The sequence below is a fragment of the Salmo trutta genome, chromosome 8 (assembly GCF_901001165.1).
Source record: "Salmo trutta chromosome 8, fSalTru1.1, whole genome shotgun sequence".
In the NCBI taxonomy this organism is placed as follows: Eukaryota; Metazoa; Chordata; class Actinopteri; order Salmoniformes; family Salmonidae; genus Salmo; species Salmo trutta.
The window spans coordinates 40701752-40728633 of record NC_042964.1 but is presented as its reverse complement, the minus strand read 5'-3'; the positions used below and the strand labels follow the sequence as shown (position 1 = coordinate 40728633).

The following is a 26882-nucleotide window of genomic DNA, read 5'->3' as shown; positions in this document are numbered from 1 at the left end:
ACTGACTGCTTCACATTTCTCCCTCTACTCATTGTGTAACGGATAATCAATGAGGCTATGTGTTCTATGGAAGAGAATGAATGACGTGGAAGGTGTTTTTCACAACACGCAGCGAAGTGGAACTGACCTTCCACGGAGTTCCATAGAACACACAGCCTCATTTATACGCATAGAGCCACGAGTTGATCATCCCTTTTTATTATACCAGGGCTATAATTTAAAACATTTGCTGCTACGACATCCACTGAAGTCTAAATCTTTGATATTGAGTTGCAGAACTTGACTCAAGTGTAAGAGTTAAGGTTTGAACTCACAACCACATTGGTGCAATGTAACCCGAGTAACTGTACTAGATGAATTGGAATTTGAACTGAAGGAAAAATGGCGAGCATTTTGACAGAATAAGCTTAACTTTTATTGAACACATCTCAGTAACACTGGTTTTACAAGAATAAATCCATACAATATAAATGTAATCCGTTTAAGGATTTCTAAAGCATGAAATCAAACCTCTTTCCCATTACTCTGTGTTCAAGCCATTCTATTATGGATGACTGAGGGGTGTCCCTATTCCCATACACACAATCAAACCTCCCCTTCCTCACCCACCCTTAGTCCCCCCCGTAACTGAACTAGGGCCAGGATTCAATCCGACTGCGGGTTGTCGACAATTCAGCTTTTTAAAGGGAATTTCTGATTGAGCTATATGCAGCATTTGTGTCCTTCCACAAAATGATAACATTTTGGGCAGTGTAAATTGGTCAAAACAAACTATTAATTTCACATAAGCGGTTAAATAAAACAATTAAAGTGTCTTTAAAAAAACAGGGTTGAGGTTTTAATCTGAAATCAGCCATAAATCCACTTGTGACAGGGGGAATGGACACGTGTGCAACAGGGAGGGGCAAATGACTGCAAGCTTCACAAAACTATTGGCTAGAAATGTTTTAACAAATCCAATCTATGGGTAACAGGGATGACGCGTTATAATCAACACGCTCAGTTTAACTACAAAACACCAGAAAATTACCAAAAAGAGTAGAACCAGCTCACCTGCTTTTATACTGATTTGACAGTTTGTTTTGAAAAAAACTTCTTAAAAAGGAATAGTTTCACCATATAAATACGAGTTCAGTTTTACGTAACAGGGTTGGCCTTAAAATGAGGGACAGACAAATTAAATTGCATGAAATAAATAACCTTCAGAAAAGACTGTCAAAGCAACAACATAACTAATAAAACCAGTTCAACTCTTTACAGTAGAATTTCAATGATGTTGAAAACATGGAGGAATTTTGGGGTGAAGTTGGTTGAAATCTTCCCAGAAGTCGGAAAAACAGAACGAGGGACAACGTCAAAGTGCTAATTGTTGGCACTTTATTTGTGGAATAACCCATTTACCGTGCATTGTTGACAAACCGTGGTCGGATTGAATCCCGGCCAAGAACACTGATTATAATGATCATTAAAAAACAATATTGCCTTCATGCACAAAATGATACAAGGGTGTGTAAATATAAACACTAATTAAAAAGCTGTTTTGTGGCAGGTGTGTGTATCTTTAGAGTATAATTTTGTATACAAGTAATGGGTCTCAAACTCTGTGTGTGTGTGTGTGTGTGTGTGTGTGTGTGTGTTCTAAGCTTCGTACTTCTTCCCGGATCGGTGGATCTGCTGGTACAAAGTCATGGAGAAGGCCATACCCAGGAGCTGCAGACAGGAAGTCACATCAATCACACTGCAACAACATTACATGTACGCGCACACACACACACACACACACACCTTACCTGTATGACCAGAACACACATGGCGATGGTTCCCAGCAGGTGTTTATTGTCATCCAGCCATTCCTCCACCTTCTCATAGCAACCCTGACAAGAGAGAAACATACAATCTTGAGAAGTGAAAAAGGACACTCCCTGATGGGGGGGGGAGAAGATCAGACACACACTCCCTGATGGGGGGGAGAAGATCAGACACACACTCCCTGATGGGGGGGAGAAGATCAGACACACACTCCCTGATGGGGGGGAGGGGGGGGGGGAGATCAGACACACACTCCCTGATGGGGGGAGAAGATCAGACACACACTCCCTGATGGGGGGGGGGGGGGAGAAGATCAGACATACACTCCCTGATGGGGGGGGGAGAAGATCAGACACACACACACACACTCCCTGATGGGAGGGGGGAGAAGATCAGACACACACACACACACTCCCTGATGGGAGGAGAAGATCAGACACACACACACACACACTCCCTGATGGGAGGGAGGAGAAGATCAGACACACACACTCCCTGATGGGAGGGAGGAGGAGAAGATCAGACACACACACACACTCCCTGATGGGAGGGAGGAGGAGAAGCTCAGACACACACACACACACACACACACTCCCTGATGGGAGGGAGGAGGAGAAGATCAGACACACACACACACACTCCCTGATGGGAGGGAGGAGGAGAAGATCAGACACACACACACACACTCCCTGATGGGAGGGAGGAGGAGAAGATCAGACACACACTCCCTGATGGGAGGGAGAAGGAGAAGATCAGACACACACACACACACTCCCTGATGGGAGGGAGGAGGAGAAGATCAGACACACACACACACACACTCCCTGATGGGAGGGAGGAGGAGAAGATCAGACACACACACACACACACTCCCTGATGGGAGGGAGGAGGAGAAGATCAGACACACACTCCCTGATGGGAGGGAGGAGGAGAAGATCAGACACACACACACACACACACACACTCCCTGATGGGAGGGAGGAGGAGAAGATCAGACACACACACACTCCCTGATGGGAGGGAGGAGGAGAAGATCAGACACACACACACACACACTCCCTGATGGGAGGGAGGAGGAGAAGATCAGACACACACACACACACTCCCTGATGGGAGGGAGGAGAAGATCAGACACACACACACACACACTCCCTGATGGGAGGGAGGAGGAGAAGATCAGACACACACACACACACACACACTCCCTGATGGGAGGGAGGAGGAGAAGATCAGACACACACACACTCCCTGATGGGAGGGAGGAGGAGAAGATCAGACACACACACACACACACACACTCCCTGATGGGAGGGAGGAGGAGAAGATCAGACACACACACACACACACTCCCTGATGGGAGGGAGGAGGAGAAGATCAGACACACACACACACACACACACACTCCCTGATGGGAGGGAGGAGGAGAAGATCAGACACACACACACACACACTCCCTGATGGAAGGGAGGAGAAGAAGATCAGACACACACACACACACACTCCCTGATGGAAGGGAGGAGAAGATCAGACACACACACTCCCTGATGGAAGGGAGGAGAAGATCAGACACACACACACACACACACACTCCCTGATGGGAGGGAGGAGAAGATCAGACACACACACACACACACACTCCCTGATGGGAGGGAGGAGAAGATCAGACACACACACACACACACTCCCTGATGGGAGGGAGGAGAAGATCAGACACACACACACACACACACACTCCCTGATGGGAGGGAGGAGAAGATCAGACACACACACACACACACTCCCTGATGGGAGGGAGGAGAAGATCAGACACACACACACTCCCTGATGGGAGGGAGGAGAAGATCAGACACACACACACTCCCTCCCATCAGGGAGTGTGTGTGTGTGTCTGATCAAACATTTTTAAACAAACACAAACTGACCTGTGTCCAGAACTGGTTGGTGGCATTGCGCCCACAGTCCTGGTAGAAATCCTGGCAGCAGTGGTCAGGAACCACCTTCTCCTGCAGGGCAGTGTGCCAGTCTGTGTACCCATTCACCCCACAACAATGCCACTGACAGGGAGAGAGGAGACAGGGTTATATATTGCACCTCTCCCTTGATGGAATGCTATTAGTGTGGCGTTGTATGGTAGATCATTAGTAGTTAGCTACCGTACCTCTGTCTGTATGGTGTTCCAGGCGTTGTATGGTAGATCATTAGTAGTTAGGTATCGTACCTCTGTCTGTATGGTGTTCCAGGCGTTGTATGGTAGATCATTAGTAGTTAGGTACCGTACCTCTGTCTGTATGGTGTTCCAGGCGTTGTATGGTAAATCATTAGTAGTTAGGTACCGTACCTCTGTCTGTATGGTGTTCCAGGCGTTGTATGGTAGATCATTAGTAGCTCTGTCTGTCTGGTGTTCCAGGCGTTGTATGGTAGATCATTAGTAGTTAGGTACCGTACCCCTGTCTGTATGGTGTTCCAGGCGTTGTATGGTAGATCATTAGTAGTTAGGTACCGTACCTCTGTCTGTATGGTGTTCCAGGCGTTGTATGGTAGATCATTAGTAGTTAGGTACCGTACCTCTGTCTGTATGGTGTTCCAGGCGTTGTATGGTAGATCATTAGTAGTTAGGTACCGTACCTCTGTCTGTATGGTGTTCCAGGCGTTGTATGGTAGATCATTAGTAGTTAGGTACCGTACCTCTGTCTGTATGGTGTTCCAGGCGTTGTATGGTAGATCATTAGTAGTTAGGTACCGTACCTCTGTCTGTATGGTGTTCCAGGCGTTGCGGAGGCCAGCGTTGTTGTTGGTGCTGTACAGAGTAAGTCCCTCTTTCAGGTCCTGTCTGGCGTTCTCACTCACCTGCACACACAGTGGATCATGAGAAATGTAGGCAGAGGCACAGAGCACTATGGGTAAAGACACCATAGGAGGAAGGATAACCAGGGGTTTAATTGACAGGTGGCTTCTATGGGAGTCTTACATTGTCTGTGTATACGAAGAACAGGATGAGTAGGATCAGCTCCACCAACAGAATCACCAACAACGTGATGAAAAACTACAGGGAACATGAGAGAAGAGAGAGAGGCAGGTGAGGTTGCCAATGTGCCAAGCAATGTAGTGTGGTGCATCGTGGTTAGTGTAGTTCACTCACACTCAGCAGCAGACACTTGTTCTCCTTGATGGCACCCAGGCAACCCAGGAAGCCTGTAACCATGATGACAGCACCCAGGGTGATGATGAGGTTGGCAGCAGAGATGGAGGGGAAGGATGGTGATAGGGTGGCAAAGCTGCCCTGGGACACAGACAACCACACCCCCACACCCAACAAACCACAGCCCCCCAACTGAGAGGCAGAATAAAATATAAATACATGTCATTACTCTAATCATTATTACACCTTTAGTATACTATGATTTAATAATAAAATAGAATGCAGAATCAGAAGATGTGTGCAGTGAGGTTGTTCACCCACCCAGAAGAGCAGATTGAAGAGGAACAGCATGTATTTGACACAGCAGAGGCAGCCGCGAGCCATGGTCAAGCTGTGACGATCTGCAAATAAAACGGCAGTGATTATTATGCAAAACTTTTGTGAAGAATTTCTACTTTTTCTCCCTTGCAAATGATCAGCAATCGACTACAATTCAAATGTGACTGAATATCTATATTACTTCAAACACTGCTCGAACTTGTTCCTTTAAGTCGTTACAACCGAGGGCATTTCCATAGGTACTAGTAAATAGTAATACTGCACTCACCTCACTTGCGAAACTCTTGTAATTCCTAAAAAAAACACCAGTGCAGCGTTAACAAAGTAAACAAATCAAAACTCGCAGGTATAGAAGGGTTGGTTGTTTAGCAACAAAACCAACGCTTGCACAACTATGGGGCAAAACACACGGGGTTGGCTTTACATTGCTGACAACGTGTAAACTGTATTTCAAATTCAATGTTTATTAAAAACAGAAATACATGTGCACAATGAGCACTTGTTGTCTCTCAAATACATCGTTCCAGTTGTTGATTAGCTTGCGAATTTGGGCCATATTAGCATTGCCATGAAATCAGTCAAAACAAGACATGGTATCAAGAACAAGCCACATGGCACTTGTCATTCTGGCTAACAATCTGGCCATCCAGAATCACAACACACACTGACTTCTGCCCCCCATAGAAACGTGCACATTGTTATCGTGACATTTCCAGCTAACCCATCTATTAAAACGTCATGTTCTTTTTGCTCGTCCCTGTAAAAAAACAAAACTTGGTTGATCTCTTGAGGGATTACAACAGACTAGGGCCTACATTTTCCCAGGTGAATGTACAGTTGACATAAAGATTATAAACTCCTATCCATCTGTTTGACATTTACCTGTGATAATACTACCCCACTGTAATTCTTCAACTGAACCACAAGAGGGCAGCGTTTGCTCAAGAATTAAAGTGACTGGAGTCCTAAGGACGAAAGCAACGTTTAAATCATTGTGTAGGCTATTCAATTCACTCCTGATATAAAAGTGCTTGTGAACGTCGTATTTACGAGCACAGAGCCAAAACCTCCAGATAGCCCCGGAGAAATAACAGAAAATGCATTTGAAAAACTAAAGAACATAATGAACAATGTTTTGATTTAGTCACTTATTTCCTGGGAAAGTGCTGCCCTCTTGGGGTTGTGTTGAGGCATGACAATTGATACTATTTGAACATGTAAACTGTTCTCATAATTCTGAATGATTAAATGTAATTTCTCTCTCTCTCTGAATAATTTTACCACTTAGATAAGGAATTAGATGATGCCGTCGAGCTTTCAGCGGAGGGACCTGTAAAACAAAGCACACACAACTCTTTCATGTAGGCCTATTGTTGTTCTATGTAGTAGTAGTTATGTTCTTCTGGAAATTATTTTCCCAGCCAATAAGTGTGGTGGGCTCTGACACACACACACACACACACAAAGAGCGAGAGATAAATCTACCATCACTTTTAGGCCAACTACAGAATAATAAATCACAGATTGCACTCCCCCTTCATCTTTTTCTACATCGCCACCACAGGAAGTGACATTTGGTGAGGATCGAGAAAGAAGCATTGTTGCTCGCTCTAGAATGTGTTATGTTAGTGTTTGAATCTGATAGTGTTATGATGTAAATTCTGTTCAAAGAAAATGTCAACATTGTTTAGCACCCACGTCTAATGGTTTTGGCTACACCTCTGATTTAATTTGTTGACGTTGTAAACAGATAACGTTGGTCGTGCGTGAATCTAACATAATTTAGAAGCATATATTCTCATAAAAGTTTTAGAAAATTACGGACTGGATTGATACCCAAGACTGCTGGGATGATTTTAGACTTGTCCTAAACAGCATGGCCGGAGTATTCAGACCAAAGAGATGATTTCGTACCGTAACTGTACCAGCTCGAGTTCAGCTCATCCTCATTTCAACCATCTCCTGACTACTGCGACCGACCTCTATCCGGTTTTCCAGCGTAGAATCCGCGATAACGCAAAAGTTAAATCCGATTGTATTCTTTTTGTAGGCTATATTTAAACTTTCCTGCTGTCGTCGATTAATCATACGCGAAGTATTTTCTCTCAGAAGGGCGGAAACTGGTCTGGTGGCGGGGAGGAATTATGTTACCGAATGGAACTGCAACGAGAGTATAGGACGTCCTGGGAGATGCTGGATTTATTTGACCGAGGTAAAGTCAGTTTCAGGTTGGATATTCGCCTGTAGTTTTCCTTACGTCCGCCAACAGTAGTTAGGGACCGTGAACATAGTGACAAATCTCATTTTTCACAATAGCTCTTTAACCATTACTCCTAAAAAAATATATAATAAAAAAAAAACATTACTGCTGAAACTTTCAAAACTGGTTGTAGCTAACCCGATGGCATAGACACACATTGCACACACTTTTTTTGTTGATTAACATCTCGCACTATTTTAAATTATTTATTTACATTTTTGAATTTCAATAGCTCTTTGGTCATATGACCTACTGACTTCAAACAAGATTCAGAATGTACACTCAGTGGCCCTACACAGTGCACACCCTTTAGTTTGTCCATTTTCATCTGACACGTTTTTACATTCCTTTTTCAAACTTTCAAATTTCAATAGCTCCTTGGTCATGTGACAGAGCCAGCAGACTTCAAACAAGGTTCAGAATGTCCACTGACTACCCTTACAGTGGGGGCAAAAGTATATGATCCCCTGCTGTCTATAATTTTAATGGTAGGTTTATATGAACAGTGAGAGACAGAATAACAACAACAAAAAATCCAGAAAAACGCGTGTCAAAAATGTTATACAATTATTTGCATTTTAATGAGGGAAATAAGTATTTGACCCCTCTGCAAAACATGACTTAGTACTTGGTGGCAAAACCCTTGTTGCCAATCACAGAGGTCAGACGTTTCTTGTAGTTGGCCACCAGGTTTGCACACATCTCAGGAGGGATTTTGTCCCACTCCTCTTTGCAGATCTTCTCCAAGTCATTAAGGTTTCGAGGCTGACGTTTGGCAACTCGAACCTTCAGCTCCCTCCACAGATTTTCTATGGGATTAAGGTCTGGAGACTGGCTAGGCCACTCCAGGACCTCAATGTGCTTCTTCTTGAGCCACTCATTTGTTGCCTTGGCCGTATGTTTTGGGTCATTGTCATGCTGGAATACCCATCCACGACCCATTTTCAATGCCCTGGCTGAGGGAAGGAGGTTCTCACCCAAGATTTGACAGTACATGGCCCCGTCAAATGATGCGTTGAAGTTGTCCTGTCCCCTTAGCAGAAAAACACCCCCAAAACATAATGTTTCCACCTCCATGTTTGACGGTGGAGATGGCGTTCTTGGGGTCATAGGCAGCATTCCTCCTCCTCCAAACACGGCGAGTTGAGTTGATGCCAAAGAGCTCTATTTTGGTCTCATCTGACCACAACACTTTCACCCAGTTGTCCTCTGAATCATTCAGATGTTCATTGGCAAACTTCAGACGGGCATGTATATGTATTCTTGAGCAGGGGGACCTTGCGTGCGCTGCAGGATTTCAGTCCTTCACGGCGTAGTGTGTTTCCAATTGTTTTCTTGGTGACTATGGTCCCAGCTGCCTTGAGATCATTGACAAGATCCTCCCGTGTAGTTCTGGGCTGATTCCTCACCGTTCTCATGATCATTGCAACCCCACGACGTGAGATCTTGCATGGAGCCCCAGGCCGAGGGATATTGACAGTTCTTTTGTGTTTCTTCCAATTGCGAATAATCGCACCAAATGTTGTCACCTTCTCACCAAGCTGCTTGGCGATGGTCTTGTAGCCCATTCCAGCCTTGTGTAGGTCTACAATCTTGTCCCTGACATCCTTGGAGAGCTCTTTGGTCTTGGCCATGGTGGAGAGTTTGGAATCTGATTGATTGCTTCTGTGGACAGGTGTCTTTTTTTACAGGTAACAAGCTGCGGTTAGGAGCACTCCCTTTAAGAGTGTGCTCCTAATCTCAGCTCGTTACCTGTATAAAAGACACCTGGGAGCCAGAAATCTTTCTGATTGAGAGGGGGTCAAATACTTATTTCCCTCATTAAAATGCAAATCAATTTATAACATTTTTGACATGCGTTTTTCTGGATATTTTTGTTGTTATTCTGTCTCTCACTGTTCAAATAAACCTACCATTAAAATTATAGACTGATCCTTTCTTTATCAGTGGGCAAACATACAAAATCAGCAGGGGATCAAATACTTTTTTCCCCCACTGTATATAGTCAGTGGACTATAGTTATTCCATTGTACTGGATCTAATACATACTAGCATTTTACATATATTCATAAGTGTAATAATTTTTTAGGACATACTGTGAAAAACTTTCTTGGCTGCTGGCTCTGTCACTTTCAGACATGCATAGAGCAGACAAAGGGGAAGGGTAGCTCTTGACATGAACCACAGGGGTTCTCTGTAAAAAGAGAGTAATCCAAAAGGCACAGACACACCCCTTGACTTTCAATTGGCACCCTTGACCTGTATGTATTCTCTCCTGATTGGTCTCCGTGGTGCTTAGTCAATGGGAACTCCGTTGCCGGCCCCATCATAAAGTTTTTACACCGTCTAGCAGTCTGACTAAAGTGCCAGAGGTATGAGGACAGACATCCTCCTTTGTATTCATGGGAACAAATATTTCCTAACACTTTGGATCCTATTCTTGGACAGTTAGAAGACACAATGCGTCAATGCCCCCCAAAAAATACAAATTACTGTACATGAGTAACCTCAACCTTGTGGGTCTGTGGCTGTTTGGGCCAATAAAGTGCCAACTCAATTCTACCACTGACTAGTCTCTCATGCCCCTATGAACAGGGACACATGGCAATACTTTTTAATCTAAACCAGCCCTTTTTTACTGGAGTACACTAACCCCTAATTGGGGATCTTTTCTTGACACATAGTAGCAGTTTACCAGATAAGAAGTCAAGAAGATCAAAAAGTAGATAGTTGTAAGGGTGTATTACATCCTGTGCTGGCCCCATTGTCATATCCCTTCTGGATCCTGAGTGGTAAAATCACAGCTGAAAAATGCCTCTATGTATCTGTATACTATATTTGGGAATGTCTTATGTCCGTCCTACATGTAGTGTTGGTACAAGGAATATTCCTCAACTGCATATATCGTAAATTGTATTATGTTCAACAACTGACATTTTCAGATATTATTTTGACAAACACACTTTAACACACTTGGTGCTTTCAATTCATTCTCCATAGTCATAGACTTGGTGGGCACTGTCATCTGTGATCTTTGTGATATGACTTTCTTTAAGCACGTACTGATGAAACTGTCACTTAATATTTTTTTCTTAAAGTCTACAAACGCTCTACATGTATGCCCTCTGTGATAGGGTTGGATCCTATATGCTACTTTTATTATTCTCCTGTAAATGGTTCAGTGCTTATAATTTAGGCTGTGTATAGAATGGGGCATAAAGGAAATGACCTCTACTAGATTATAGTGATAAGGAAATCAGCATACAGTTCTGACCTGTGTATTCATTTGCCTATAACTAATCAGAATTCCATTATGTTTACGTTAAAAAGGAGAATACTTCAAAATGAGAAGGTCCTGCCATGGAAAAGACGACTGGGCGGACATAAAGTGGAAAGGAGGGGAAATAACTCCCACCATGCAGCAGGACAGCTTCAGCTGCAGGGTCTTTGTAATGAAGGTTTGATTGTTATTTTTTCAACAATTAATGGTTAGCTGTTATGTGGCAATTATGTAAAAAAAATGATATTTTATTTTTTGGTGAAGATGGCCAAGGAAGTTACACAGAACTTCCCAAACATCCCCTCCCAAATTGATATAGAACCTTGACAAAAACACATGGAGCAACTGCGAAAAGAAATGGTTGAGGATATACTAAAAATGTCTGGTATGTAATGACATTTAATTCAAAGTAAATGTCAATTCTTTATTTTTATGTAGTTGTGTGGGACAGCCATATGTTCAGTTCAGGCCTATGATTTCAGAGTTCAACAAAGCCAACAACTGCTTCATGTGTGCCACTGATAAAGAACCTGGATGTGGCCCAAAGACTGACTGGGTTAGTAACTTTATTTAACATGTTTATAACCTTCTGACAACAGTGACGGCATGTAAGACAATTTATGATATAACACAATGGATGGCTAATTCGTCATACTGCATTGATATTTGATATTATTTATAACGTGTTACGTTTTGTTTTAGATTGAATGTTTTGCATGCCAACGGTGGTTCCATGTGCTGTAACTAGGAATGAAGACAAAAGAGTTCAACAGAGTAAAGAACACAAACTGGAAGTGCTGTCTGTGTTGTTGAAAATGTCTGCTATACCCCATCCACACTGAAGAGGCTCTGAAATGTACATCAACCAGGGATAAAGACAAAGTTAACACTGTGAAATGTTTTGTACTTATTTAAAGTAAAGTGTCTGTTGACATGTTGGAAAAGTTTAAAGGTCTACAATTTCTGTTTAATTTGCCAATATTCGATTTTTATTAATTGATTTAGTGGCCACCATTACTGTGGTTACATGTTCAGTATATGTATTGACCAGCAAACCCACTGCAGCCTACCTCACTAGCTCACTCTCCATCCCTGCTTTGGACAATTAATAACATGACTCTCGTACTTTGCCATTTTCCTTTATGGTTGATATTAACGACGAAAGGAGATATTATCTGTCTCTCTCCAATTGTGTACCGCTGTTAAATACTGTGGCAAAATAAAAAAACAGGGAAAATAACTACTTAGAACTACCAATTATTATAGATAAATATTAAAGAAAAGGGTAAACACATCACTGGACTGAACCCCCTAATTGTCAAACTAATATTAATCTACAACAATATAGAAGATACATGACTAGAGGTTATGCAATATGGGTGTATATCCACTGCACGCTTCTTAGGTGTGTAATTGACATGACCAAGGAGCTATTGAAATGTAAGACTTTGAAAAATGTACGTTACACTGCGTGATTTTACAGTACACAAACAAGAGTGTGCAATATATAAGGCTAGTTCGTGGACATTCTGAAGTTTGTTTGAGTCCAGTAGGTCACATGCCCAAGGAGGTATTGAAGTTTTAATTTAGAAAAATTCCTGTAAAATCTTGTGAGATGAAAATGGACAAACTAAAGGGTGTGCAATATAGAAGGGTAGTCAGTGGACATTCTGAACCTTGTTTGAGTCCAGTAGGTCACATGACCAAGGAGCTATTGAAATTTGAATGTAAAAAAAGTTTGTACTTTGTTTACGCTCCCTACAAAATGCTGCTCACATTTCCACATGTTTCTTAGCTTTGGAAAGAAAATTAATGCCCAAATCATGAAAATAAGACCTGTGCAATGTTGTGCGCAATTTTTCCAACATCGTGACACTTATTTGGAGTCTGTGGCTCAAGTGGTTTGAAAGCTATTGAGGTTTGAAAGCGCAAATAGCCGTCAAATTCCTAACAAACTGGTCTAATTCTGCAAGACATGGTATTCTCAGGAGTATTCCAGGCCCCATTAACTACTGTTGTATTATTGTTAATAATAATAATAATAATAATAATGTGTAGCCTAACAGAACAGAACTGCACACAAATACAAACACGGCAAGGCAAGTGAGAATTTAATAAAGATCAATCATAACAACACTAATAATTATAAATACTTTGGACATGACTGTACAGATAAACTCCAAATGACAATACAAAATATACAAAAACAGTGACAGTTTCTTTCATTTGCAGCCCTTCAATATCCATGGCAATAAGCATGGTTGTGTTCCCCTGTGTGGTAGGGTCTAGGGTGGGGAGCCAAACCACTTTCCAGTTTCAGTCAGAATCATGGGAACAGGTACCTTTGCAGAGGAAACTGGAGCAGCTGGAGCCATGATGGAGTCCTCAGGAATAAGCAGAGCCCAGAAGACATGAAGAGGAGTGGAACTCAGTGCCAACCCTACCAACTCTCGCTTCTTCTTTCTCTCTCTATTTCCCTCTCTCCTTCCTTCCTTCCTTCCTTCCTTCCTTCCTCTTTCTCGTCGTTACCCCCAGACCCATCTCTCAGACTGGGATGACTTCAGCTGTACCGACTCACTGCTGTCTCCCTCCCTCTGCTGAAGGATAGAGATACACACAGGGTTAACACACACACACACACACACACACACACACACACACACACACACACACACACACACACACACACACACACACACACACACACACACACACACACACACACACACACACACACACACACACACACACACACCTTGTTGGCGATGGCCCTGAGCTTGCCGAGCAGTGAGGGTTTGTGGGAGTAGACCACGTCATCCTCAGGCTCCTCCCCCTCGGCCAGGGCACAGCTATCTGCCACTGGCAGCTCACAATCCTTATTGGCTGACATCACCAGCCGAGAATACTTATACTCCAGCCTGACAGGGGGCGCCACAGTGACACAGAAACACACAGGACACAGAGACGCAGGAGTCAGGAATGTTGTACTACAGCCTATGGCTAGGATGGTTATTTGATTAACAGGTGTCAGTCAATCACCTCTTGTTCTTCTTCCAGAAATAGCAGGTGAGAGAGACGAGCAGCACAGCTAAGAAGGCCCCGCCCCCTACCCCAGCCTTTAGCCATAGGGCGATGGCCTCGCAGGGGGCGGAGCTCTTAGCTGGCAGGGACATGCCTTTGATGCACAGTTTTGGCTCATTCCACACAGACAGAGTCTCCTACAGAGAGAGAGAGAGAGAAGGTGAGAGGGAAGGTGGGAGGAAGTGATGGAGAGAGAGTAGAGAAGGATAGAAAGTAGGTTCAATTGAAATACCAAGAGGTGAAAGTAAGAGTAGCATGAGTGTGTTAAAGGAGATGAAGAGAGAGGGAACAAGTTACCTGGGCCCCTCCCTTACAGGCTCCCTCTATCTGGTGATAGTCATCCTGGGTGCAGCGGGGACAGGCACTCCCACTCTCCCACAGGAAGTGAAACGTACAGCCGTCACACGTACCTGCAGGGCACGCACTGCACGTGCACACACACACACACACACACACACACGAGAAATGTAGAAGGAGCTAATGAAAATTCACATATAAATAATACACAAACGGTTTCAGCTCAGATGTTGATCAGACAGTCAGACAGGTGACGCTGAGCAGACAGTCAGACAGGTGACGTTGAGCAGACAGTCAGACAGGTGACGTTGAGCAGACAGTCAGACAGGTGATGTTGAGCAGACAGTCAGACAGGTGATGTTGAGCAGACAGTCAGACAGGTGACGTTGAGCAGACAGTCAGTCAGGTGACGCTGAGCAGACAGTCAGACAGGTGATGTTGAGCAGACAGTCAGACAGGTGACGTTGAGCAGACAGTCAGACAGGTGACGTTGAGCAGACAGTCAGACAGGTGACGTTGAGCAGACAGTCAGACAGGTGATGTTGAGCAGACAGTCAGACAGGTGACGCTGAGCAGACAGTCAGACAGGTGATGTTGAGCAGACAGTCAGACAGGTGATGTTGAGCAGACAGTCGGGCAGGTGATGTTGAGCAGACAGTCAGACAGGTGACGCTGAGCAGACAGTCAGACAGGTGATGTTGAGCAGACAGTCAGACAGGTGATGTTGAGCAGACAGTCAGACAGGTGATGTTGAGCATACAGTCAGACAGGTGATGCTGATCAGACAGTCAGACAGGTGACGTTGAGCAGACAGTCAGACAGGTGATGTTGAGCAGACAGTCAGACAGGTGACGTTGAGCAGACAGTCAGACAGGTGATGTTGAGCAGACAGTCAGACAGGTGACGTTGAGCAGACAGTCAGACAGGTGACGCTGAGCAGACAGTCAGACAGGTGACGTTGAGCAGACAGTCAGACAGGTGACGCTGATCAGACAGTCAGACAGGTGACGTTGAGCAGACAGTCAGACAGGTGACGCTGAGCAGACAGTCAGACAGGTGACGTTGAGCAGACAGTCAGACAGGTGACGTTGAGCAGACAGTCAGACAGGTGACGTTGAGCAGACAGTCAGACAGGTGACGTTGAGCAGACAGTCAGACAGGTGATGCTGAGCAGACAGTCAGACAGGTGACGCTGATCAGACAGTCAGACAGGTGATGCTGATCAGACAGTCAGACAGGTGATGCTGATCAGGCAGTCAGACAGGTGACGCTGAGCAGACAGTCAGACAGGTGACGCTGAGCAGACAGTCAGACAGGTGACGTTGAGCAGACAGTCAGACAGGTGACGCTGAGCAGACAGTCAGACAGATGATGCTGAGCAGACAGTCAGACAGGTGACGTTGAGCAGACAGTCAGACAGGTGATGCTGATCAGACAGTCAGACAGGTGATGCTGAGCAGACAGTCAGACAGGTGACGCTGAGCAGACAGTCAGACAGGTGACGTTGAGCAGACAGTCAGACAGGTGACGCTGAGCAGACAGTCAGACAGGTGACGCTGAGCAGACAGTCAGACAGGTGACGTTGAGCAGACAGTCAGACAGGTGATGCTGATCAGACAGTCAGACAGGTGATGCTGATCAGACAGTCAGACAGGTGATGCTGAGCAGACAGTCAGACAGGTGACGCTGAGCAGACAGTCTGACAGGTGACGCTGAGCAGACAGTCAGACAGGTGACGCTGAGCAGACAGTCAGACAGGTGACGTTGAGCAGACAGTCAGACAGGTGACGCTGAGCAGACAGTCAGACAGGTGATGTTGAGCAGACAGTCAGACAGGTGATGTTGAGCAGACAGTCAGACAGGTGATGTTGAGCAGACAGTCAGACAGGTGTGTACCTGGGCACTGTGAGTTGCCCGCGGTCCGTCTTCTCTGGGTTGCAGCGTATGGTCATGACCGCACTCCGACCACGCTGACAGGATCCAGTCGCCTGAGTCGACCTGAGACAGTCAAACACACACACACAAATCAAATCAAATTTTATTTGTCAATGCGCCGAATACAACAGATGTAGACCTTACCGTGAAATGCTTACTTACAAGCCCTTAACCAACAATGCAGTTCAAGAAAGAGTGAAGAAAATATTTCCTGAATAAACTTAAGTAAAAAAAACACAAAGTAGCACAATAAAATAACGACGCTATATACAGGGTCAAAGTGCGGGGATACAGGTTAGTCGAGGTCATGTGTACATGTAGGTAGGGGTAAAGTGACTATGCATAGTTAATAGACATCGCGTAGCAGCAGTGTACAAAAAATACATTTTCAACCCACTTTCAACCACAATGACTGATCTTCACTGGAACCATAAAACTATGAATGCTGTTCTATGGCGTCTAGCTCTACGCTGGCCTACCTGTAGAAGAAGTTGATGTCTGGTATGCTTTTTGAGTTGTCAGAGAAGAGTTCTGGTCTGGCGTTTATTCCGTCTAAATCACTGTCCACTGTCGCTCCTGAGAGAGAGACGGAAAGAGATGGAGAAAACAAGTTTCAAATGAAATGGTTGAAAATAAATCAGTTTTTAGATCAAGAGTATACTTTGTGCTCTGGCTATATGACTACTAGTGGTTGTGGCACTGTCCTATAATCATTATGAAGGCACTATTCTACTGCCATCTCACCGACGAAGGTATCAGCCAGACTGATAGACTGGGATGCCAGAGCCATCCTGAAGCCCCGCCCATCCGCAGGAATGATGGTTGATTGACAGATGAAGCTGTCCACTGAGTTGACGAACTGGGTGGAATCACTCCCCATGTCCTTGTTGGCGATATCGGTGACATTATCTGTGCAGACAGCTGCCATCTTCCCCTGAAACAGAACACACAACGACGACCCTGAGGCGTGTGTGTTATCTCGTGTCCACACAAGCTGATGTGTGCGTGCATGAATGTGTGTGTGTGTGTGTGCGTGTGCGAATGTGTGTGTGTGTTACCTGGTGTCCACACAGGCTGACGTTGAAGACGTGGAGATACTTTGTGCCTTTAGAGGTGAAGCTGGGGCCAATGGTGAGCGAGGCCACGGTGCTCAGAGAGCTCAGGTCAAAGGTCAGGGTGCGGTTGTTCTCCGTGTGACTGAAGGAGCAGTCGCTATAGCAACGAGAGTGCTCCTAGGAGGGGGCACAATAGCCTCAAGTCAACACACATCGCACAAATAGCTGGATGAGAGTAAAACTCTTAAGTATGGCCCTGAGATTTTAGATTAGGTTATGAGGATTTAATGTTATAAAGTGGTTCTAATGATTATAATGGTTACGTAAGGTTAGTTTGTAAGGTTGTAACTTATGGTTGAATGATGATATGATTTGTGTGTTTGTGTTTGTGAGTAATATAGTACCTTGTTGCTCTTACTCCCTGGGCCACAGGGCAGACAAGCATCTTCTCCATATGTGTGGTGACCCGACAGGTATGTGTTGGGGGGGCACTCCTGGCACCGGTTGGTGTCTCTGTCAATGTAGAACCCAGCTGGGCATGGAATACACGACCCAGACCGCTGAGAACTCTGGGATAGGAGGGCGCAGGCCCGGCACGCAGATGCCACGCCATCCTGGACGTTTGTCACGCTCACCGAGTAGAGTATCACCACGTCACTGATGTACCGCCGCACCTAGATACACCCACGCCAATATATTATAGTGCACTATGTGAGGGTGTCTGTGAAGTATGTGTGTGTACCGTGTCACTTTGTGTGTGTGTGTGTGTGTGTGTGTGTGTGTGTGTGTGTGTGTGTGTGTGTGTGTGTGTGTGTGTGTGTGTGTGTGTGTACTCACGTCCTGAGCCTGGTTGGTCCTCTGGAAGGCCCAAGTGTATGATACGGATGCGTTCCTGGTCATGATGTGTGTGTAACTCTGTCTCTCCTTACTGCCCTCCCATGACTCCACCACAGTGGTGCTCTTCCTGTTCACATCCTGCAGGGGGCGACACACACACAGGGTTTATATGGGAGCGGATCACTCTCGTTTACAACTTACACAGTGACTGGTTTATCTGAAATCTCACTGCTTTACTGTGATTTAGTTGTGTATATTGTGTGCTGTGATTGGCTGTGTTTGTTCAAATATACTTTGGTTTCATTTGGATACATGGGTTGTTTTAACTGAGTCTACTGCAGGGATTATCAACTAGATTCAGCCGCGGGCTGATGTATTCTTGAGCGGATTGACCGCAAGAAGCCCAAACATAATATTTGACTAAAACATAATAATTTCAAACCTTGTGTCCATTTTTATACGATCACATATATTTCTCTATTATGCGTGGGCATACTTGGGAACAGATTTCCAAAATTAAAATCACTTGTAGCTGATTTGCTGGTGTTTTTACAGTGTTTTATGTCCAACAATTACATTTTGTATTATTTCTTTGGGCTCAGAAAACTCGGGGGGCTGCGGGCCGCCAGTTGGGGAACCCTGTTCTGCTTTATATGGCTTTACTAACAAACATAGATATTGATATGTATTTATCCAATAGCGGGATGAAAGTAGGTCACTCGTGTATTGGCTATGTCATACTGGCTATTTTGGGTTGGGTAATATTTATTTACTGGCTAAAACACTGTTGATATTGTCAATAACATTTCCCTGAGAACCTAGACACACACTTGTGCAGATGTGAATGGCCCAACACACCATCATGAAGTAGAGCTCACAGTCGGCAGAGCAGATTGTCTCGAAGACGAAGGTGATCCGGCCAAACTCAGACCCGGTCATCCCAGCAAGTGATGTGGGTAACCTGGCAGAACACGCACGCACACACACACACACACACACACACACACACACACACACACACACACACACACACACACACACACACACACACACACACACACACACACACACACACACACACACATTTCATGTTTCACAATAACCATAGCCATGTGTTCATTCTGACCACATGACCTAACCAGGAAAAACATGAGAGCTCTAACAATAATACACAGTCAAGCCAAGACTAACTTGAAGCCAGGAACATGTAGGTTCAGGATGAGGTAATCGTTATCCGAGCCTCCAGCACCGCTACGGATGTGATCCCCTGCCACCTCCCAGCCTGAACGACAACATATCACTGTGATTACACATTCTATTAAACACACGTCTATATTCCTTACAATCTGAGGGACACCACATATTTATTAAAAAGACATCTATGCTCCCATTAGTCAGAGAGACACAGAGTTATTACATACCCAGCAGGATGTCTATATTAGACATATTTACTATTCACCCATGTGTACTACTACATACATATTACACATCTCTTGACCCTAATCACCCGAGACATGTTTCTGTCTCACCGTTCATGTCGTCACATTTGGAGTTGCCCACGTTGAAGCAGGAAGTCTTCATGTTGGAAGGGAGGACGTTCCACCATTTATACTCATACCCCAGTACTGGCTCTGTCCCCGCAGGACACTCCTCACACACTGGGACAGACACACACAACCGTCAACAACACATTTCAATATACAGCAATACAGACGTGAGTGGCGTGTGTGTGTGAACTGTAAGTGTGTGTATGTGCACTGTTAATGTATATACACATGTGAATATACATATATAGTGTGTGTGTGTGTGTGTGTGTGTGTGTGTGTGTGTGTGTGTGTGTGTGTGTGTGTGTGTGTGTGTGTGTGTGTGTGTGTGTGTGTGTGTGTGTGTGTGTGTGTGTGTGTGTGTACCTGAGGTGCCGTCAGAGTGTGTTCCAGGAGGACAGGGGAAGCAGGTGGAGTCGTTGGTGTTGTAGTAACCAGGGTTACAGGGCGGGCAGGCCTCTCTCTCCCCTGTAGGGGGCAGTGCCACAGCGCCCGTCACATTCTCCTCACAGATCCTCGGCTCCACCCACCGGTACATCACCTGCGTCTGTCACCACGGCAACCACAGCAGTTACATCACAACCATAGAGATACTATACACAGAATGTCCTATGCATTGTAATCTAATGTATATGACCACAGCCTTCTCTCTCTATATGCACACTTTATGTGTGTGTGACTTACCTTTCCCTCGCTGTCGCAGGCTGTGTGGATCTGAAAGTAATCCTTCTCTGAACACGGAGGCCTCTCCTTACACTGTGACCATCCTTCATCTGAGGGAAAGAGTGAAAGAGAGAGAGACAGTAGATATTTTAACTGGTATCTACTGATACATTTCAATGTGTGTGTGTGTGTGTGTGTGTGTGTGTGTGTCTAGTACATACGTGAGTACTGTGTGTCGGGGCAGGGAGTACAGGAGGTGGCTCCCTTGTTAGACGATGTGTTCCTGGGGCAGGGCTGGCAGGAGGAGGAGCCAGGGGCGGAGCTAAACCAGCCTGGTCGGCATGGGAAACATTCCGAGGTGTAGGCAACACCTAAAGAGACACATTCATTCATTAGGATGTAGAGTCTGCTGTCGTCTCACACTGTGGCCTCATTTTCTAGATCTAAAAAGGGCGAGTTCTGGAGTGGGCAGAATCTGGAGTGCCTTGACCAACCACATTACAGAGGCATGCGGAATGGGAGAGAGAATATAGGTGAGTGTGAAGACAGGGAGTAGGGGTACGAGCGGTCATTACCCTCAATCTGTATGTTCCTGAGCAACACTGGTTTAACCATCTTCCCTCCGACCAGGACCCCTGTCGTCCTCCAGTACAGTATGTTAGTGCCAGACTTCAGATTCACCTGAGTCACATGTCACACAATATGTTGCACACAGATTTTGTTACACACATCACACACACCCATCATATAACACACACGTCTCACACACACTGCCTTCCTCCTCACCGTGTGTGTGTCCCACTCTCCGTTGGTGGTGAGTTTGATCCACTTCTGATCGTCGGTCTGGGCCATCTCCTGACACTGCTCGTTCTGGACCTGAACACACGTCACCGCAGTAACCACTCAGAACATTGCATCACATGATTCTCTCGCTTCCAATTAGCAGCTGATTCTCCTCACCACAGAAAAGCACTCAATTGCCCACATCTACTGATGTAAAACCCAGTAACGTAAAGCCAATGATGTACAAAAATATATTAATGTACAATTAAAGTCTTCCCTGCTACCACAAAACAGACCCACTTTTCATCTCTACGTACGTCAACCAGCTAAATAAAAGGGTAATAAATGAACTGATATAAAGTTCAGCAGGGAGGAGAGAGTCAGACTCACATAGAACTCCAAAAAGATGTTGTTGTCAGGGTACTGGTAGCTGAAGGAGACAGAGCCCTGTTTCTCCAGATGCACAGCGTAGACCAGAGACACGGTACACTCATCACGACTAGACTCCAGATACACACCCTGCGGAGTCCACGATGAGCTACAGTACACAGAGAGAAAGAGAATACAGGACTACTGTGAGTTTGTGTGTATGGCTGTATGTGTCGGACAGGTGTGTGTAGTATATGTGTGTGTATGTATGTATGTATGTGTGTGTGTGTGTTTTGGGTTTTATTATCCTTGTGGGGACCAGAAGTTCTCACAAGGATAGTAAAACAAGGAAAGAATGTAAGATTTTCACCACAAGGAAAAAGGCTATTTTATGTTTATGGTTACAATTAGGGTTAGGTGTTAAGGTTAGGGTTAGAATTAGGTTTAGGGGTTAAAGTTAGGGTTAGGAGTTAGGTGTTAAGGTTAGGGTTAAGAGCTAGGGTTTTGAATGTGAATCAACTGTTTGTTCCCCACAAGGACAGTAAAACCCGACATGTGTGTTACCTATTACAGGCCTGACTCTCCTCTCCACTGGGTCCTGGGTCCATGTAGGTGGCCAGGCTGGTGAAGCCAGCAGGGATAGTGTCCCATTGGTCGAAACGCACCCCACTGCCCAGCGAATAGGAGCCGGCCGCACACGGCGTACATTGCTGAGTGGACATCTCTAGGAACTCTCCCGCTGCACACGAGAATGCTGACAGACAGACAGACAGACAGACAGACAGACAGACAGACAGACAGACAGACAGACAGACAGACAGACAGACAGACAGACAGACAGACAGACAGACAGGGAGACAGGGAGACAGGGAGACAGGGAGACAGGGAGACAGACAGGGAGACAGACAGGGAGACAGGGAGACAGACAGGGAGACAGGGAGACAGGGAGACAGGGAGAGAGGAGGGTCACACACACACACACACAATGTGACAGATACATTCACACCTAGACAGTATCTCTCTCTCTCTCATGAACGTACGCAGCTATCTTGAACAGGTCTCTCTGGAAAAATAGATTTTTTATCTAAATGAGGCAAACCTGAATAAATAAAGGTGGAATAAATGTGAATGAACACACACACACGCGCGCCCACACACACACACATACACACACACACACACACACACACACAGACACACACACACACACACACACACACACACACACACGCGCGCCCAGACACACACACACACACACACACACACACACACACACACACGTGCGCGCGCGCAGTACTCACAGCAGTCTGTTCCTCTGGTGGGAGTCGGCAGGGCTGAGCAGGTGCCCAGATTGTGGGGGATGGCCACCCTCCATCGAGACCCTGCACTGTCACACTCTGTATACTCATAGTAGTAGTCTGTCTGGAAGATACACAATCACACAGTAGTCATATTAGAACATGATACACACACTCACTTAGACACACAGTCACAATCAGTCACACAGTAGTCATATTAGAGCATGATACACACACTCACTCAGTCACACACTCACTTAGACACACAGTCACAATCAGTCACACACTCACTTAGACACACAGTCACAATCAGTCACACACTCACCTAAAACACACAGTCACAATCAGTCACACACTCACCTAGACACACAGTCACAATCAGTCACACACTCACTTAGACACACAGTCACACATGTCCCAGTAGATAAAACAATCTAAGACACACTTAAATCTGCAGTGACAGAACAGGTTGCAAGGATTTCATTTTAGTGACACCTCCTTGTCACTTCTTTGTCAATGTGCCAGAACACCCATTCACTCGTCATAGGCAGTTGTTTTTCAAGACAGCATGCACCAAATGAATCTAATAAGCTGCATAGGCGTACTAAACAGCCAACATCAAGTATGATGGAAAGCCAGTGGTAGAGCAGGTTGTCATCAGTGAGGCTGGGCAGATAAGGAAAACAAAATCAGACGGGAAGAACAGAAAGCTCCACTAATAATTGACAGAGAGTCACCATCACGGTCTCTGAGTCAGAGACTGGGGTCTGTTCTGCTGTATGTTAAGTCAATTCTCTGGGTTATTACCGCTCATCTTTGTCTCAGCCATGTGCATTTGTTCTTCTGTTTGTTTACTACTAAGTAGTAAGCCAGTTGTGAACAGGTCACTTCAGGTCAATGTCATTATAACTTCTACCGGAATAAACAGTTCATCCACACAACCAAGCATGTGTGTGTGTGTGAGAGAGAGAGAGAACGTTACAGAGAAAGAGAGAGGGAGAGAGAAAGAGAGAGAAAGGGAGAGAGAGGGAGGATCCCCACAGAGAAAATGCATAAGGAGACTGGATGGCCATCTTGTTTTGGAGGACATGGTGGTTTGTCGCTAAGCATTCTATCTGCAGCCAGTCATGCAACACTTCACTTCCACCACCATGTTGCTCACCATCCCCATCCCCCATCCTCCCAAACCTTCTGTTCACCCAGCATTGTCATGGCAATCAATCAGGACCACTGACAAACAGCTCACTGCCACCCAAATCATTACTGCATTCAACGTGGGTGAGTGTGTGTGTATATACTGACTGTATGTGGTTCTGTTCATGTTAAATGTGTGTGTGCTTGTGTGTGAAAGAGCAAGAGAACGAGAGTGTGCGAGTCAGTGAGTGAGTGTGTGTGAGAGAGAGAGAGGGGTGGGGAATCTGAGGATGGAGAGAGAGAGGGGTGTGGAATCTGAGGATGGAGAGAGAGAGGGGTGTGGAATCTGAGGATGGAGAGAGAGAGGGGTGGGGAATCTGAGGATGGAGAGAGAGAGGGGTGGGGAATCTGAGGACGGAGAGAGAGAGGGGTGTGGAATCTGAGGATGGAGAGAGAGAGGGGTGTGGAATCTGAGGATGGAGAGAGAGAGGGGTGTGGAATCTGAGGATGGAGAGAGAGAGGGGTGTGGAATCTGAGGATGGAGAGAGAGAGAGGTGGGGAATCTGAGGATGGAGAGAGAGGGGTGGGGAATCTGAGGATGGAGAGAGAGAGGGGTGGGGAATCTGAGGATGGAGAGAGAGAGAGGTGGGGAATCTGAGGATGGAGAGAGAGAGGGGTGTGGAATGTGAGGATGGAGAGAGAGAGGGGTGTGGAATCTGAGGAAGGAGAGAGAGAGGGGTGTGGAATCTGAGGATGGAGAGAGAGAGGGGTGGGGAATCTGAGGACGGAGAGAGAGAGGGGTGTGGAATCTGAGGATGGAGAGAGAGAGGGGTGTGGAATCTGAGGATGGAGAGAGAGAGGGGTGTGGAATCTGAGGATGGAGCGAGAGAGGGGTGGGGAATCTGAGGATGGAGAGAGAGAGGGGTGGGGAATCTGAGGATGGAGAGAGAGAGGGGTGGGGAATCTGAGGATGGAGAGAGAGAGGGGTGTGGAATCTGAGGATGGAGAGAGAGGGGGGGTGGAATCTGAGGATGGAGAGAGAGAGGGGTGTGGAATCTGAGGATGGAGAGAGAGAGGGGTGTGGAATCTGAGGATGGAGAGAGAGAGGGGTGTGGAATCTGAGGATGGAGAGAGAGAGGGGTGTGGAATCTGAGGATGGAGAGAGAGAGGGGTGGGGAATCTGAGGATGGAGAGAGAGAGGGGTGGGGAATCTGAGGATGGAGAGAGAGAGGGGTGGGGAATCTGAGGATGGAGAGAGAGAGGGGTGTGGAATCTGAGGATGGAGAGAGAAGGGGGGTGGAATCTAAGGATGGAGAGAGAGAGGGGTGTGGAATCTGAGGATGGAGAGAGAGAGGGGTGTGGAATCTGAGGATGGAGAGAGAGAGAGAGAGACAGTTTAAGCCTGTGTGTGGAGTATAGATGAGCAAACTCTCAATAGGTGAGGCCCTATATCAGCTAGATGAGAGGTAGCTATAGAAACCCCTTAGTACCATGCCACATGGCAACCTCTTTCAAGTGGAGTGCACCTGCTTTCCTCTGAGGCAACTGGAGTCTGGGGAGGGGCTGGTGGGTCAATATTGGTACTGTTGTGGATATGGGGCTTGTGCAGTGGAATTGGAGGTAGATAAAAGGATATTGAGATTAATGTGCATAATTTGTCTCCTTGTGACTCATCGTGGTCACCATGGATACAGAGGAGACCATGTGCCACAAGAGGAGATATTTAGTGTCAGTGTGACCTATCCATCGTCCATGAATCCATCAGTGTGTGTGTGTGTGTGTGTGTGTGTGTGTGTGTGTGTGTGTGTGTGTGTGTGTGTGTGTGTGTGTGTGTGTGTGTGTGTGTGTGTGTGTGTGTGTGTGTGTGTGTGTGTGTGTAGATCTGGCAGTGTAATGGGACACACTCTTGGACACAAATCTGACAGCCCTCAATAATTTTCAGCTCAAACAATATGGAGAAGGCTGGGACAGAAATGGCTTCCAGGCAGCTATTGTCCTTAGAGAGCTGATATCATAGCCGTCATAGATACATCTAACCGGATAATGCAGTGTCAGGGCCCTTGCTGTTCAGCTGTCCTTCCCTCTGTTTTCCTCTTACTCAGCGGTAATATTACTCCGACACATCGTCGGAAAGCAGCACGGACGATGATGGATGCCAAGTGATCCGCTCAGTGCGCCGCGTCATCATATTATGTAGGCTTATATTTTGTCAACATGTTTAGGATTTAAGACGATAAGAAGAATAGGCGACCAACACATTTTAAATCCCACCACTAACAAAGAAGGCCTCCATAACATCGTATATCTCCACTCCATTCCACGCCAATAGGTATTTTATAACAACGATTGGCAGAAGGTTGTAGCCTATAATCCCCTGGTTAATGTTTATTATTGACCCATAAGATAACGTTCGTAACATAAACATGATAAATATGGTTGGGACATAGTATAAGATGATTACACATTGTGCGTTCGGCGCACTTGGTGGCAATGTCATGGCTTGCTTATTTATTGTAGTTTAATAACAGTGTTCTAAATAACAGTGTGACAGCCAATGCCGTTCGTGTCGAGCTGCGCGCTCTTACCTCATTGCACGGGCGCAGGTTCCTGCTCGCGGACACCCATTGCCGGGCGCTGATGATGAATAAAAAACATTTAAGAAAACAGAACCAGCGTGACTCTTCCTTCATCCTCGTTTTGTTTTAAGACAGTCCGTCAAAGGCTTCGGATGAAGACCAAACGCATGAATGACAGTGCGTGATTTTGTCTTCTGGTGCCCAGTCGTTATGCATGCGCGCGGTTCTCTCCACCCACTCCGCTACGCTGCGCTCAAGAGCCATCCTGTCAGAGGCACGCGGCCGACGTCACTCTGCTAAAGTACTGGCTTTGCGTTATTTTAAGACAGCTCATTGACAAGGAGGTAAAGTTGGTTTTATACTCACAAATTCGTAAATTCAACAGACATTCATCAGACATTCAACAGACATTCGCCAAAAGCCATTCACAAATGTAAAAATCAATAACTAATTCACCGTTTGTCACAGTATCAACAAACTAGA

At 45.6% G+C, this 26882-nt stretch overlaps 2 protein-coding genes and 2 long non-coding RNA genes across 8 annotated transcripts; 2 read left to right on the top strand and 2 right to left on the bottom strand.

Moving 5' to 3' along the window:
• Nucleotides 1-391: 391 nt before the first annotated feature.
• LOC115198954 (tetraspanin-9) lies at nucleotides 392-7453 on the bottom strand. 4 transcript variants are annotated; one of them, XM_029761393.1, is made up of 10 exons: nucleotides 7202-7453; nucleotides 6569-6617; nucleotides 5556-5580; nucleotides 5270-5349; nucleotides 4949-5140; nucleotides 4778-4852; nucleotides 4555-4656; nucleotides 3732-3863; nucleotides 1791-1874; nucleotides 392-1710 (listed from the first exon to the last, which is right to left on the bottom strand). In XM_029761393.1, exons 4-10 carry the CDS (start codon nucleotides 5330-5332, stop codon nucleotides 1639-1641), a joined length of 720 nt encoding a protein of 239 aa, XP_029617253.1. In that variant the 5' UTR covers nucleotides 5333-5349; nucleotides 5556-5580; nucleotides 6569-6617; nucleotides 7202-7453; the 3' UTR covers nucleotides 392-1638. The 4 variants fall into 4 exon arrangements, with proteins under 4 accessions (XP_029617253.1, XP_029617256.1, XP_029617254.1 ...); XM_029761396.1 differs by lacking the exon at nucleotides 5556-5580; XM_029761394.1 differs by lacking the exon at nucleotides 6569-6617.
• Nucleotides 7411-11277, top strand: LOC115198957 (uncharacterized). The gene is made up of 3 exons (XR_003879326.1): nucleotides 7411-7499; nucleotides 10878-11005; nucleotides 11092-11277. It is a non-coding gene; the product is annotated as an uncharacterized LOC115198957 (long non-coding RNA).
• Nucleotides 11278-11342: 65 nt separating this feature from the next.
• On the top strand, nucleotides 11343-11778 carry LOC115198956 (uncharacterized). Its single transcript, XR_003879325.1, has 2 exons — nucleotides 11343-11383; nucleotides 11530-11778. It is a non-coding gene; the product is annotated as an uncharacterized LOC115198956 (long non-coding RNA).
• Nucleotides 11779-12921: 1143 nt separating this feature from the next.
• LOC115198950 (UPF0577 protein KIAA1324-like) lies at nucleotides 12922-26631 on the bottom strand. 2 transcript variants are annotated; one of them, XM_029761389.1, is made up of 22 exons: nucleotides 26409-26631; nucleotides 22693-22813; nucleotides 21956-22145; nucleotides 21413-21560; nucleotides 21026-21115; nucleotides 20815-20920; nucleotides 20461-20610; nucleotides 20261-20349; nucleotides 19943-20123; nucleotides 19562-19690; nucleotides 19224-19314; nucleotides 18891-18993; nucleotides 18033-18170; nucleotides 17600-17869; nucleotides 17199-17372; nucleotides 16885-17074; nucleotides 16620-16716; nucleotides 16102-16203; nucleotides 14206-14332; nucleotides 13867-14045; nucleotides 13583-13745; nucleotides 12922-13421 (listed from the first exon to the last, which is right to left on the bottom strand). In XM_029761389.1, exons 1-22 carry the CDS (start codon nucleotides 26511-26513, stop codon nucleotides 13353-13355), a joined length of 3012 nt encoding a protein of 1003 aa, XP_029617249.1. In that variant the 5' UTR covers nucleotides 26514-26631; the 3' UTR covers nucleotides 12922-13352. The 2 variants fall into 2 exon arrangements, with proteins under 2 accessions (XP_029617249.1, XP_029617248.1); XM_029761388.1 differs by having other exon boundaries at nucleotides 12922-13424; nucleotides 26409-26630.
• Nucleotides 26632-26882: the final 251 nt, after the last annotated feature.